A 14,453-nucleotide genomic window follows, 5' to 3' on the forward strand; every position below is an offset into this window, starting at 1 on the left:
AGCAGCCAGTCATCCTGATGGCAGCTGCCGGCTCAGCCCCTGGGGGTGAGGTCTGCGGCCAACTCACTGTCTCATCCTCTAAGTCCCTGCTGATCTGCAGCTTGGCTCGGGATGATTCCAGCTGCTTCTTCCTCCTCTCCAGGGGCTCCAGGAGGTCCAGGAACCGCCTCTCGATGCTCATGTCTGTGTCTCCTGCCTCCTCTCCCAGTGAGGGCACCTGGGCAAGCAGCTCCCCCAGCTCCTCTTTCCGCACGTTCACTTGGTCCTCCACACGCTGGGACACAAGGGGACAGAGTCTGTTAGTAACAGCCTTGGCACCTGGGTAGTCCCATGTCCTCTTCATCATCCATATCCTATCCATCCTTAAAGGCCAGCCTCCCCCAGGAAGTCTCCCTGGATGCCCCCACTCATCCTTCCCATAAGTGCCTGTCCTATACTTCTCGTGCATGCTTTATTTTTAACCCAGGATCCCTCTCTTACCCACTGCAAAGGAGTAGGAGATGGGTTATGAACCAGGAGACATTTTTGCTCAAGCCCAGCTCAGAGGAACAGAAGGAGTACTTTCAGGTTTCAGATTTGCTCCCCCAGATCTCCTAGTCCAACTTTCCCAGTCTACAACCCACTCACGTGCCTTCAGCTTAGCCAACATCCGGTTGACGCTGGTCAGGTCCTTGCCCGGGTCATCAGACCGCAGCTGGTCCTCCATAGCGCTGATCCACTTGTTGAGGTCAGCGTGGGTCTGTGAGCGCAGGTAGGAGCTCCTGGCAGCTGAGAGGTGCTGGGCCCTCTCCTGTGTGGTGGCCTGAAGCTCATCCCAGAGCCGGTGCAAGTCTTCCAGCCTCTGGGACACCAGGGCTCTATACTGGGTCTTCTCCTCCATCAGCTGCTTTCCTTCCTGCGTGGGGAAGCAGGAGGGCTCACCTCTGAGGCCCGGCAGCCTTGAAGCAGCCCTGCTCCGTGGGGTTGCCGGGGGTTCACCGAGGGGAGGTCACGGAGGCGCAGAATCTGCCTAGAACTCAGGTGAGGCTCCACTGAGAGACTCTGCACCCTCGGAGTCATTGGCAGGAGAAGGTGTGACAGGGAGGGGTGTGTTTGGGGCAAAGGACTCAGGGAGACTGTAGTGTGGGCAGTTCTTGCAGACCAGGATCAGCTGATGTTAAATTATTTTTTAATTAAAAAAAAAAGATTCAAGATCCATCCAGGTACAGCCAGCATGGAAAGGCCTCCACTCTCTCGACTGTCTTCCCAGAGGCTGTGCACTAGCCTTTGGTGATATCTTTTCGTTACTGGGTTTGTCTTACTGGGTTTTCACCTGCATAAATGCCTTTCAGGTGGATACGGTATGATATGACTTGGGCCTAGGAATATATGTTGCTAATAACAATCAATATTTACTGGATGCCCCATAAGTGCCAAGTACTATGTATGCTAAGTGCTTTAATGTCCACAATTCCCTTGGGTAGGTAGTTATTATCCTCATTTTTCAGATGAAGAAACTGAGGCACAGGGAGGTTGAGGAGTCAGACAGTCTGGCTCAGAGTCTGCACCTTCGACCACTATGGATGTTGCCCCGTGTGGACCCTACTACGCCTGCTTCTTCCTGGACAGCCACAGCAGGGAGGAGCAAAGGTAAGGGATTCCCGGATTAAACGCCAGCTACATTTTGACTTGGGCTCTGGAGCAGGCCCGTTATAAGGGGGTCATCCTTAGGGTCCCCCATCTATGAGGGGTGTGAATGACCACTCCCTGGTGGTCCTGCCCATCCAAACGATGAGGACCCATGGTCCCCTGGACCACTCTGCTCATCTGCCATATCCCCCTGCCCTCGGGCAGGACAGTGCTGGGGCCCTGGTGAGGATAATGGGAGGCCCACGGACATAACTGGTGTCCTGGGGGCAGCAGAGGCTGAGGCACTCCCTCAGGTATCCTCAGTGTCTGGACTGTCTCCAGACTCAGGTGCCCTAGAGGACGCACCACTTCTGACCAGGCCTGACAGGACTGGATAAATCAGGAGCTCTGAAGGCTGGACTACTAATTAGAGAAGTTTTTCACTTGCAGGTTCTGTACTGTCCAGTAAGGTTCAGACGGTGCCTATGCCCCGCGTGAAGCCCCATTCAGGCACGCACATCTGAGCAGAGAGCCCCCGGCACTCACCACTCGCCTCACTTACCGCATCAATGCTGTCTAGCCACCCCTGGTGGGAAGCCAGGTCTGCCATAAATGCCTGGTGCTTTGCCCACTTGTTTTGCAGGTTTCTTGCATCATCATAGGAGACATCCTGAGATGTTAGCAGCTTGTCATTGATCCAGAGAGTGAGCTGTGGACAGAAAGAGGGAGTCCAACAGTCTCTGAGTGGACCTCTTTGGCCAGGGGCTCAGGGCAGGACCTGCTGCCCACCTCTGGCTGCAGAAGGCGGCCCAGGGGAGGAAGTATGAATACAGCAGAGTACCACTCTCCAAAACTCTGGGTCCCTAACTCTCAGCACAAGCAACTTCATCTGTGTTGTCTCAGGGCTAAAATATCAGCCCCTGAGTGTCTTCTCATACGCTCTAGCCGAGTGTATGCAGTGTGACACCAAGGATATTTATGCTTCTCTCCATTTTTCCAGGACCTAGGACAGGGCCTGGCCTACTGTAAGAAGTGAGTGTTTACTGGATGGATAGATAAATCCACCCTTTGGCAGTAAGGTGAGAAATCATTAATAAACACAGAGAAAATGTTATCTGAGGAAGAAGCCAAGGGCAGAACCTGTAATTAACAATGAGGGAAGAACTCTGATGAGCATCCAATGTTTCCAAGATGACCTGGCGGCATACCAAGCCTGGATGGTGCCAAGGGCAGAGGCAGACGAAAACAAAGTTGTTTGGGCCGAGAGGAAAGGGGTATGAGGATGGGAGAGAGAAAGAAGTCAGAGAAAGCACCATTCCACACAGAAGTACCACTCATGGAGGGACTCAGGAGTGCAGGTTAAAAACCTTCCTTGCACAACTCACCCCAGGCTGAGCAAGGACCTTCTGAGTCAGCTCTCCAACTGGGAGGCTTGTTGAAAACGCTGCTCTCTCTCTCTCATCCCTTGAGGTTCTGATTCATCTGGGCCTGAGTGGGGCCCAGGACTTTGCATTTAACAAGGGCCAGGACTGGCTCCATAATTTGCAGGGGCCCAGTGTAAAATGGAAATGCTCAAAATTATTAAGAATTTCAAGATGGCAACCACAGAGCATTAAACCAAGCATGGGGCCCTAGATGAATGCACAGGCGGGCTGTCCTTGAAGCCAGCCTTGATCAGGGCCCTAGGGGACTCTTTATATAGATACCCCTCAGGCCACTCTTTGAGAAACCCTGCCCTGGAGTAGGCAAATTAAAATTTATAGATTTGGGGAAAAAAATAATAGAACCAAAGATTCTAGAGGATGACCTAAGCTATCAAATACCCAGAGTTCCCTTCACGAAATTCCAGACTCCCAACTTAGAAAGGATCCCTGTGGACTTCCATTCCCTTCCTTTCCCTTCCCCTTCCCTTCCTTATTTTTTTAGTAATCTCTACACCCAATGCAGTGCTCAAACCCATGATCCCGAGATCAAGAGCCGCACACTCCTCTGACTGAGCCAGCCAGGTGCTCCCCCCCGCCTGCCCCGGTGAACTTTCTACCCCTAGGGCACTTTGCTCCTAGAAGGGAACCTCCTGCAAAGTGTCCTGCCTTGCTGGAGCCTCACCTCCTGGCAGTTCTGGAGGAAGTGCTGGAGCTCCAAGTTGTCTTTCAGAATGACGGAAGTTTCCTCAGCCTTCTCCTTGTTTTTCCTGTGCCTGGAAGGGAAGCCGGAAGCTGTCATCACCACAGGGCTGCGCCCGGGTACCTTGAACAACGCCACCAGCCCTACCTGGGTCTGGCCCCGTGACCTTGGGGGCAGAGAGTACCTGTCCTCGATCAGCTGCACCTTCTCCAGGATCTTGTCTGAGTAGAGGTTTTCTTCAGCTATCAGCTTGTTTCCAGAGTCCACAGGACTCAAGACCTTATCCTGGTTGTTCTCCATAGACACCAAGAAATCCTCAAACTTCCGGATCCCAACCTCTGCAGCTTCTAGGGAGTCTGGGGGCTCCAAGTGAGCCAGAGTATATTCCTGTTGAAGCAAGTTTCCAGACAAGGCATGAAGACAAGCTGGGAAGGCAATGAGGGCACCTGCCAGGCACAAGCACCCTGCACAGCCATCTGGGCTACAGCATGAATGGTGCTCCCTGGGGCTGTACAAGGAAGAGGCACCCTAGGCCTTGCCCCCATCCCCACCCCAGAGGCACCCAATGAACAGTGAGCCTAAAGCTATATGGAAGGGTAATGGCTCAGGGGAAAATTCACCTTTCCAGCCTGTAACTGACCCAAGAACAAGGCATAGTTTAGGAAACAGGGCTGGAAAAGGCATGTGATAAGGAAAAAAGAGGATTTCCCCACAATTCATGGCTGGAGAGAGTCCCCAAAATGTAGAATTTGAGGAGAAAGGGGAACCCTCCTACACTGTTGGTGGGAATGCAAGCTGGTGCAGCCACTCTGAAGAACAGTTTGGAGGTTCCTCACCAAGTTAAAAATAGAACTACCCTACGATCCAGCAATTGCATTACTAGGTATTTACACAAAGGATACAAAAATAAAGGTTTGAAGGGGTACATGCACCCCAATGTTTATAGCAGCAACGTCCACAATAGCCAAACTATGGAAAGAACCCAGATGTCCATCGACAGATGAATGGATAAAGAAGATGTGATATATATATATATATAGACACACACACACATATATACACACACACACACACACAATGGAATATTACTCAGCCATCAACAACAATGAAATCTAGCCATTTGTAACACTGTGGATAGATCTAGAGGGTATTATGCTAAGCAAAATAAGTCAGTCAGAGAAAGACAAATACCATAAGATCTCACTCATATGTGGAATTTAAGAAAGAAAACAGATGAATGTATGGGAAGGGGGAAAAGAAAAAAAGGAGAGAGGGAAACAAGCCATAAGAGACTCTTACCGATAAGAACAAACTGAGGGTTGATGGAGGAAGGGGGATGGGGGATGGGCTAGATGGATGATGGGGATGAAAGAGGGCACTCGCTTGGATGAGCACTGGGTGTTGTATGTAAGCGATGAATCACTGAATTCTACTCCTGAAACCAATATTGCATTGTATGTTAACTATTTAGATTTGAAAAAAGGTAGAATTTGGTCTCTGAGGACATTCATGGATTCACCAGTGCTATTGCCCTAAGAGACAACCCCCCCCCTCCCCGGCCCTGTATGCCTCTCCCTACCTGATTGCTGAGGATGGCTTCAGCTTGCTTGGCATCTCTCTGGAACTCCCGGAAGCCGAGGCACTGGGCGAGGGAGTGGCTGCGGCTCTCCCACATCCGGCACAGGGCATCCCAGCCAGCATCCAGGCCCTCCAGCCTCTGGCCCAGGAGCAGGTACTCGGGGTCCGTCTGATCACGGATCACATTCTCCCCGGATACCTTGACATTCTGGAAGATCTCTTGGTGCCTGTCAATGTCGTCTTTGATGGCCACGTGCTGCTGTAGGAGCTGCTCGGCCTCCGGGAGGGACTCAGGCATGTCCTCGGAGGCCACGGCCTTCTGGGCCATGGACAGCCAGGCCTGGAAGTCATCCAGATTCTGCAGGAAGGCCTGGAGCTGGCTGGCTTCCCCCAGCGAGGCTTCCTGCTCCAGCAGGGCTTCCTGCAACTCCTGCCACAGCTTCTCCACACATGCCTGCCGCTGGCCGATGTCCTCTGCCTGCTCGGGGTGTGAGGCCATCAGCTGCTGCGACTCACGCTCCAGGGCACCCACCCGGTCCCGGATGGCGGCCACGTCGCGCTCCAGCCCCGACAGCTTCCGCTGGATGGCAATGATGCCCGCCAGGTCCTGGCCCAGTTCCTTAGTGGCCTGCACCACCTGCATCTTGTCCTCGATCCACTTGCTAGTCTCTTCACAGTCCACGCAGTAGTTACGCACCCGGAGGGCTGAGTTCACTGCCTCCCGCCGGTCTGACACTATGGTCTGGAACGCCTGCCACCTGCCAAGGGGGACACGGAGACACCCTCTTTCGTAACACTTCCCACAGGGCATCCCTACACAGATTCCCACCAGAGTCTCTCCCCATAGATCTTGCACCCTAAAAAAATCATCTACCCAACACACTGTGATGAGTAAAATTCATTTATCCAATTTTACCCAAGACAATATAAACTGCCAATCAGATCTTTCCATCAGCCGGGGGCGAGCAGTGATATGATTCCAACCATAAGTAAAGAAACCAAAATGACTCTTAGCTTGGCTCTGTATGTAGTCAAATTTTGGACAAACATAAAACTTGCCCAGATTTTTTGAAATGCTGAAAATAATTAGAAAGCTTACATTTATCGACTTAAAGACAGTATCAGGATATAGGGTCCCAGTGGCCCTAGAAGAACCATACAAATGCCCAAGACCATGTTCAAAGTACCCAAGGCCTAAAAACATCACCTTGGCTCTAAAGGAAAAGAGGCCTTATGAAGGAGGAGGAGGAGGGAGAAGGGAGAAGCTGGGGTTATAACTGAAATGGATAGCATAACCTTAACCTTCAGATGCAGTGCTGGCATGGAAATGGGAAGTATGCAAAGGTCTGGCACATGCTCTGGGGTCTGGGGTTGGTCGGCAGCTCCCAATCAGCCTCTTCTAAAGAGCTGTGCATCAGCCTGGGCCGAGACCACCAGGGACCCTTTCCTTGGACCCAAGCTGACTCATTCCAAGTGACATGTAATATGTAAGTAACATGTAAGCACCTAAGAGTGTGCTGACTGCTCATTTGCTGAGCCCATCTTTCCTGAACACCCACAAGGTATAAGCATTATGTCAGCTGTTGGGAGGATATAGTCATAGCTCGACTTTGCCTTATGGAGTGTATGATTTAGGGAGAAATTAAGACAAGCTCACAAACTAACTGTAGTATAAAGTGCTATGTATACAGCACACACCAGGCAGAGAGGATGAAGGGAGCTGTGAGGGTGACAAGGGTGATGGGGGCAGGTCTCGTGGTGGCCATCGGAGCGGGATCTCAATGAGCACCTCTCTGCCACTGTAGTGATCTATTTAAGGATGGGGCCCTGAGTATCTCACCCTTCTGGGTCTTTCCTGGTGTGGCCTCACTGCAGCCACCAGCAAAGGCTACAGAGAGGATGGACTGGGAATTAAGTCTGGTTCCCCCTGCTGCACTGTCTCCAAGATAAAAGAAGTTGATAGAACCACTCCAGTCAGCCCTGACCAGGCCATGTCAGAACCTCAGGTTTGGTCCTGGGCCCAAGATTATTAAAAAAAAAATGTTGGCCTGAGGGTTCTAGAGGGGAGGGGGGTGGGAGGATGGGTTAGCCTGGTGATGGGAATTAAAGAGGGCACGTTCTGCATGGAGAACTGGGTGTTACACGCAAACAATGAATCATGGAACACTACATCAAAAACTAATGATGTAATGTATGGTGATTAACATAACATAATAAAAAAAAATGTTGGTCAACTGGAATGCATACTGTGGAAGGTAATCACTTATTCAGTAAGTGTTTGAATGACTCGTATGTGCCAAGCTTGGCAGAAGATATTTCAGTCTTGTCCCTGTTCACTCATTCACTAAGCATTTATCATGCAACTATCATGTGCCTTGTGCCAGGCACTGTTCTAGGCTCTAGGGAGGTAGCAATGAACAAAGCAAAGTGCTTGCTCTCATTTGAGTGGGTAGAGACAAATAAACAAGTCCATAATTCATCCAAGTGGTGACAAGTGCAATGAAAAAAATAAAGCAAGGTAACGAGATAGAGGCACAGTGGCTGGGTGGGAAGGAGGCAGTGATGTTTTCAGCCGGCTCAGTGAAGGCTGCTCCAATAAGCTGACATGTGAGCTGAGATCTTAATAATGTAAGGAAGTAGTCATGTGGCTATCTAGGAAAAGAATATTCCAAACAGAGGAAAGCTCAGACAGTTATGTGCTTGATGCTCAAAGCACTGTGGGCAGTAGATAAAGATATTACTCTTCATTTGCTTATAGTCTAGTAGGATAGTTCTTCAGGATAGAAGTCATTATAATACAAGGTAGAATGTAAGGCTCTAAACCAGTACAAAGGAGGGAAAGAAAGTTTTTCATCTTGGACACAGGGAGAAAGAGGAACCTGAATGGACCAAAGGAGGAGTCTGGTGGACAGAACAGTGGAGGCTCGGAGGCAGGACTTCGGGCAAAGGTGAAGAATGACTGTTGTTCTAAAAAATATTTGAAGAGCTATCACATGGAGGAAGAATCAGAATCAGTTTTGTTCTCTCTAAAGGGCAGGGCCGGAACCAATGTGTACAAATTGCAAGGAGGGAGATTTCCATTCAATAGGAGGTCAAACCTTTTAACCAAAAGGAGTTGCCTCCGTATGGGATGGGCTGCACCGTGAAGAGGTAAGCTCCCTACCCCTGGAAGTGTTTGTACGAGACACAGCAGTCTGGGGGTATTTGGCTGGACTCGATGACTTCTCAGGTACGTTTCAACTCTCAAGAAAACCATCTTAGTGTTTCATGCCCCCGGTCCTCTCTCACCTAAGGATGGCAAGTGCCTTGATGTATTTCACTTAGGATGGTACAAAGCTTAGGGATCTGTAAAGATCGTTCTCTGACTATAGCTCATTAAGGCAACAGATAGATAGCTAACAAGTTTCTCCTGTCTGTCTTGCACATGCACACACTCACATGCACACTCACACACACACAACATACTCCCCCCCCCCCCCATTACCTCCAAGCCTAAAGAAGAACAAAGAGACATCTTCCCCTTCTGCATAAACCTCAGATTACAGAGGAATCTCCTGAACTACAGTACCCATCTCTGGATGCTGAGATCATCAGCCCCGTTCTAGTGGCTCTGAAGTATCCTTATCACCCTCCTGCCTCCTGCTGGGCCCCCATCAGAGTCTCTACTGTGCTGACCCCCATTTCTTCCCCCCACACAACGGGGTCTTGCCTAACTCCACCTCCCAGATCACTTCAGGCAGAGCAAGGCTCAGACACAAGTGTGGGGAAAGGAGCTGGGGCAGTGGGGAGCTGGTGAACACGTGGTATTGTGTGCACGGGGCCCCGGGTAACACACAGGAACACAGAAGTGTGTGCTGTCCTCAGAGATCCTTGGGGAACTCATGGCAATTACGCCTCAGACTGAAAGCACCCCCTCTCCAAAGGCTCCTCAGGGCCTGTTTTTTGTTCCAGCCACAAAGTGTGCTCAAGGCTTCCTGCTAATTCTCCTCTGCATTCAAGCCAGCCTCATTATCGATGCTGCATTTTGGCACAGGCTGGAGCTTTCTTTTATGGACAGTACTTAAGAGCTCTCAGAAAGCAATTTTTCCGGCCTACAAATGTCTGGGGAAATGTGGCCTGAGTAGCACATGGCCTGATTCTAACTACGCGTGCACTCAGAGCAGCTCCTCCATCCCCCAGGAGATGCCCCCCCAAGCCCGGCAGCATTCACCACTCTTCACCACGCAGGGCCTTCCACCTTGCTGCTAGCTCTCCAGAGTCAGAAGGAGACAGGCTGAGAAAGACAGGAGCTCGGAGGGGACAAACTGGCAGTGCAGAGCAGGCGTCCTGACGTCGGGGTCACATCCCAGGGGTTGTCAGTTGTCAAGAGAAGGCGCCCTCAGCCCCCAGCCCTACCCACGCCCCACCTGTCATTCAGGTGGTCCTGGTACTGTTTCACTTCCCCACTGCGAGGGTGGCCGCTGTCTACCAGGCTATTGGCAGCGAGGTTCACGCCGTCAATCTGCGTCATCAAGGTCTTCATCTCCTGGTCCAGGATGTCAAACCTGATATGGACAGAGAAGATGACTGGGGAGGAAGCACGGGCACTTTGCCTACCGCCCAGTCTCTGGAATGTGGAGCTCTTGCTTTCTCCTTCCATCTCCAGAATACATTTGACTAGGGAAGGGGGCAGAAAGGAAAAAGATACGCTGACATACCCTATTTTCTGGTTCATGGGTCCAATTTCATGGTTTACCATTTCTTGGACCAGGCTAGTAAAGAGCTGGTTACTTACTCCATGGGCCACTGGCTCAATGGAAAGGTACAAGGGAACGAAGAGGTGTGTCTGGGGAGAGGGGGGTGTTGATCACCTGAGAGAACACCCGCCATACCTCCACGGCCACAGCTGCTGCCCTTGGGCCCTAATTCCACTGCCTTGACCTTGCCCTGAAGGATCCCCTCCCCAGCCAGGTGCTCTGTCCCTGGGTAGGAAAAGAGGATGCTGCCAGGGGCCAGGGTATAGTTCTGAAAGCGGACCCTTCCCTCCGGCAGCCTGGGCCCACCTCAGCATGCTCTAGGGAGTGACCTCTCATGCTCCTCAACTCTCTAGTTCTGTACTTAAGAGGGCCACGTGAATGGGATGCACGGTCCCCCATGCCACAGCATGGACACAATCAGAGTACTGGAAAGGAGCGGGCCTTGTAGCCCAGGGCTTTGCAAACTGGTCCCTGGGGTCCTTCGGGGTTCTGTGGCTGAGGGGCTGCCATGGAAAGCGAGAGCTGGTGGGGTTCTGACTTCTCACCTCCTACTTCACTAAATGGTTCTGCTTTCCTCTGTGTTCTACGTTAGGGGTTCTGTCTACAATTCATTTGAACAAAGACTGCTGTGGCTGAAAAGGAATTGAATAACTGGACTAGAAAGGTCCCCTACTTATTTTAAGGAAGGCCCCACAGGGTAAAGGACCCAAAGTCACAGAGCCTGATTGGAACGCATGGCTCTGGTGCATGGCCTTAGCCATAAAGGGCATCCCATCACCTCTCAAAGAGAACCTTGCTGATCTAGAGGTGGATCCCCCCTCGGCGGGGATGGAGTGCAGGCCATAGCGGAGGGAGGGGAGGAAGACAAAGTCAGGCTCTGACCTGTGCTGTGCCACCTCCAGGTCCTCCAGTGTGTCTGGGATCTCCATCTGGGCTAGCCACTTCTCCTTCTCCCCCATCCACAGCTCACAGGCGTCCGTCTCCCCAAACACCGTGTACAGGTCCAGGGCATCCTGTAGCCTCTGCCGACGCAGGTCTGCCTGGGCCACCACCTGCTGGTAGAGCTCCCGGAGGGCCTGCAGCCGGTTGGTCACATCTGGGGAATCCCGAAACTCTTGGGGGAAGCCCTGGGCCTGCTGTTCCAGATGCTCCATCACCCCGCGGCTCTCGTCCAGCTCCGCCAGGAAGTCCTTGTGCTTCTTCCCCAGGGCCCGCGTGGCCCCCTCATCCTGCCCCACGTCTTCGCCTGAGAGCAGCCGGTGGGCATCTTGCAGCCAGGCCTTCAGGTCGTCAGCGTCACCCTGGAACTGGAAGAAGTTCTCAGCGTCCTGGAGGTTCTTCTTGCGAAAGGCAGCCAGCTCCTTCAGCTGGTCCCACTGGGCGGACACCTCCTTGATTCGGGCCTCAATCTGCGGGTGCCCAAACTGCTTACGTGCGACCATGCCCTCTGCCTCCTGGAAGATCTGCTCCAGGTGGGTGTCCAGCCCTCGGAGCTCATCCTCAAAGGCCTTGTGCTTGCGCTGTAAGATGAGCACGCTCGTCAGGTCTTTGCCATAGTCCAGGGAAGAGTAGATCTGCTCCTTCTCCTTGATCCAGCTCTCGGCCTCATCCATCTCCCAGAAGAACTTCCAGAGCCGCTTAGACTGCTCCAGCTGGGCCTTCCGCCCAGCTGCCATGTTGCTCAGCTCCTCAAAGCACTGCTCCAGGTGGCTCACCCGGTCCTGGATAACCTGGGGGTCACAAGGCTGGTATCCTATGAGGAATGAAAGAAGGGAAGACAAAAGAGGTAAGGGCTTTGCTTGTGGGCAAGCTTCAGGTCAGTTGCCAGGCTAAAACCACATGATCTAGAACCTGCCATCCTATGGGGGCTTTGGGATTGCATATGGGGGGGGCAGTTGCTCAGAGGACAGGTCAGGTTCTTTATAATTCGTTACCACTAACACTTCATGAATAAGTTGGGTCAGCTCTCAGGAGAAATGCACAACAAGAAATTATTTTTTTTAAAAGGCCCAGACACCAGGGCGCCTCGGTGGCACAGCTGGTTAAGCGTCCGACTCTTGGTTTCAGCTCAGGGTCGTGAGATTGAGCCCCATGTCGGGCTATGTGCTCCACACAAAGTCTGCTTAAAACTCTTTCCCTCTCCCTCTGTCCCTCCTCTCTCTCTCTCTCAAATAAATAAATTAATCTTAAAAATACAATACAATAAAATAAAATAAAATAAAAAGGCCCAGACACAAATTTCAAGATGACTCTTCAAGGAGGCAACAGGGTCTTTTATTTAAGACCCAAAGCTAGAGGGGAGCCTGGCTGGCTCAATTGGAAGAGTGTGGGACTCTTGATCTCCAGGTCATGAGTTTGAGCCCCGCACTGGGTGTAAAGATTACTTAAATAAAACTTTATTTTTTAAAAAAAGACCCAAAGCTAGAAACCTAAATTGTCTCTGTTGTATCTTGAACTAGCAGAGTAAATGAAAGGCAGATGGTGCTTATAAACACCTTCTGAGTATAGATCACCCAAGCAGCTGCCTGCTCTCTGGAGAATCCTACGATCCTTCAAGCTTCTTTCTGGCACCATCAGCGGAGGAAAGAAGCGGAATTCTAAAGCTAGGAGACTTATCCAAGCTGGGGCGCTAGAACGCCGAGCCAGAGGCTGGAGGACAGCTGCGGCCTCACCTGTCTCCTCAGTGAACTGCAGGGTGGCTGCAGTGATGGCCTTCACTTTGTCCCCTTGGATGGCGATGTCGGCTTCCATCAGCTTATGCTTCTGCAGCAAGTCCTCGACCTCCAGCAAGTGCTTCCCGAACTCGGCAGATAAGAGGTGAGCCTGGCAAAGAGGAAAGACCAGGTAGAGGGGACGAGGAGAGCTGAAGACATACCTGCGAGGAGAAGAGACCCTTCCGAAGGGAGTGTCCATCGTATCTGGGCCAGAAGTCAGATGCGGCTGGAAAATGGTCGCTGCTCAGCATGGGAGCTATAGGGCAGGACTTCCTACTGGGAGTGCCTTTCAGAGTCAGGCATGGAACGTTTTTCAGAAGCTCAAGCCTCACACTCGATCTCCTGCATCTGTCTCAAGGTTTGGGGCCTGGGCATGTGCATTTTTAGAAAGCTCCGTGGCCGGTCTGCTGGGCATCCTCGATGAGACCCACTGCAGTAGAGGGAGAGGAGATTCAGACTTCTTGGTTGCCCCTATGCTGGGAGGTCTGGATTCTAACCAGACTCAAACTGTGATTACTCAGAGCCTGATTTTCCCGGTTCCTGATTCCTGCCTATCATTTCTAGGTCCTGTAGGTTGGCACCTGTGCTACCGTGAACCTAAGATGTCTTGATCACCCGAAATACAGAGGACCCGGGCTGGTGACTTGTCTGGAGCAGAGGGAACCAGGCAGGTGGAGCAGCCAGGCACCGTACTGCCTCAGTTTCTCCATTCTGGCTCAGGGTCGTGCTCGGCTGGGAGGCATCTAAGGAAGCAGAGCTAACGGCACTGCCCGCACCGAGGCGGGCCTGGGGGGGGGGCGCGGGGGATGGGCAGCCTCCAAGGGCCCACCTTGATCTCGTCCATCCAGTCGATGCTGTGCAGCATGTCCTGGAAGAGTTTCTGCAGGGCCAGGGTCATCTCGAGCCTCTGGCGCCGGGACCTCAGCAGCTCCTGCAGGTAACTCCACAGGCGCAGGATGTTGTCCTTGCGGGCAGTGATGCGCTTCTGGTCATGGTAATTCTCCTGTTCCAGCTCCTGGGCCAGGTCCTCCAGGGCCTTCACCCGCTCCTCATAAGCGGCTGTGTCAGTCTCGATGGCCTCGTGCTTCTTTTTGGCGGCCTCCACAGCTGCCAGGTCATACCCAAAGTTATCCTGGCCCACAGGGAGAAAAGCGGGCGACTTAGTCGGGCCACCCTGGCTAGTCCCCTCAAACACAGAGAAACGGCGGTCCCTTCAGAACCACTGCTCGCTGGGAAAGCCCAGTCCCAAGGAGCCCGGTCTGCTGTCTTTTTCAGCCAATCTTATCAGAGCCAAGTTCCAAAGACCAAATGTCTTCCAAGAACCTTTAAAAGCAGCTCATAATGTTATTCCCTGTGCCCTTCCGCGGCCTGCTGGTGCCCGCCACCCTGCCTGGGAGGGACGTGCCCGACTGTGGGCAGGAAGGCGCTGCTCCTAACTCAGGAGCCCTGCAGCTGTAAACAGACGGCTCACCCCCATGCCTTCGAGTCTGCACGCACACTCTCCAATCCTCGCAGAACACTGGCTTCGCCCCGCCTGGACATTTGAGTCCAAACTCTAAGTGGGAAGCAATAGATGCTCTTATGGAGCATCAGCCCTGGGGTCAATTTTTAGCTAGTGAAATCTGATGCCCTAGAGGCCAGAGTCCACGGAGAGTTCTTCCTCAAATGTGAATCCGAATCTACGCAGTCCTGG

The 14,453-nt window shown here is 52.2% G+C and overlaps 1 protein-coding gene across 1 annotated transcript in view; it reads right to left on the reverse strand.

Annotated features, from left to right (window-relative positions):
* Positions 1-14,453, reverse strand: part of SPTB (spectrin beta, erythrocytic) — a 107,933-nt gene that overhangs the window by 12,794 nt on the left and 80,686 nt on the right. Inside the window, exons 12-21 of the mRNA XM_078053818.1 lie at positions 13,590-13,892; positions 12,719-12,869; positions 10,929-11,799; positions 9,717-9,854; positions 5,312-6,068; positions 3,917-4,119; positions 3,715-3,805; positions 2,171-2,317; positions 632-895; positions 68-274 (exon numbers count right to left, since the gene is read on the reverse strand). Of these exons, the coding sequence (XP_077909944.1) occupies positions 68-274; positions 632-895; positions 2,171-2,317; positions 3,715-3,805; positions 3,917-4,119; positions 5,312-6,068; positions 9,717-9,854; positions 10,929-11,799; positions 12,719-12,869; positions 13,590-13,892 (3,132 nt within the window). The remainder of the gene's footprint in view (positions 1-67; positions 275-631; positions 896-2,170; positions 2,318-3,714; positions 3,806-3,916; positions 4,120-5,311; positions 6,069-9,716; positions 9,855-10,928; positions 11,800-12,718; positions 12,870-13,589; positions 13,893-14,453) is intronic.

The sequence above is a fragment of the Halichoerus grypus genome, chromosome 8 (assembly GCF_964656455.1).
Source record: "Halichoerus grypus chromosome 8, mHalGry1.hap1.1, whole genome shotgun sequence".
In the NCBI taxonomy this organism is placed as follows: domain Eukaryota; kingdom Metazoa; phylum Chordata; class Mammalia; order Carnivora; family Phocidae; genus Halichoerus; species Halichoerus grypus.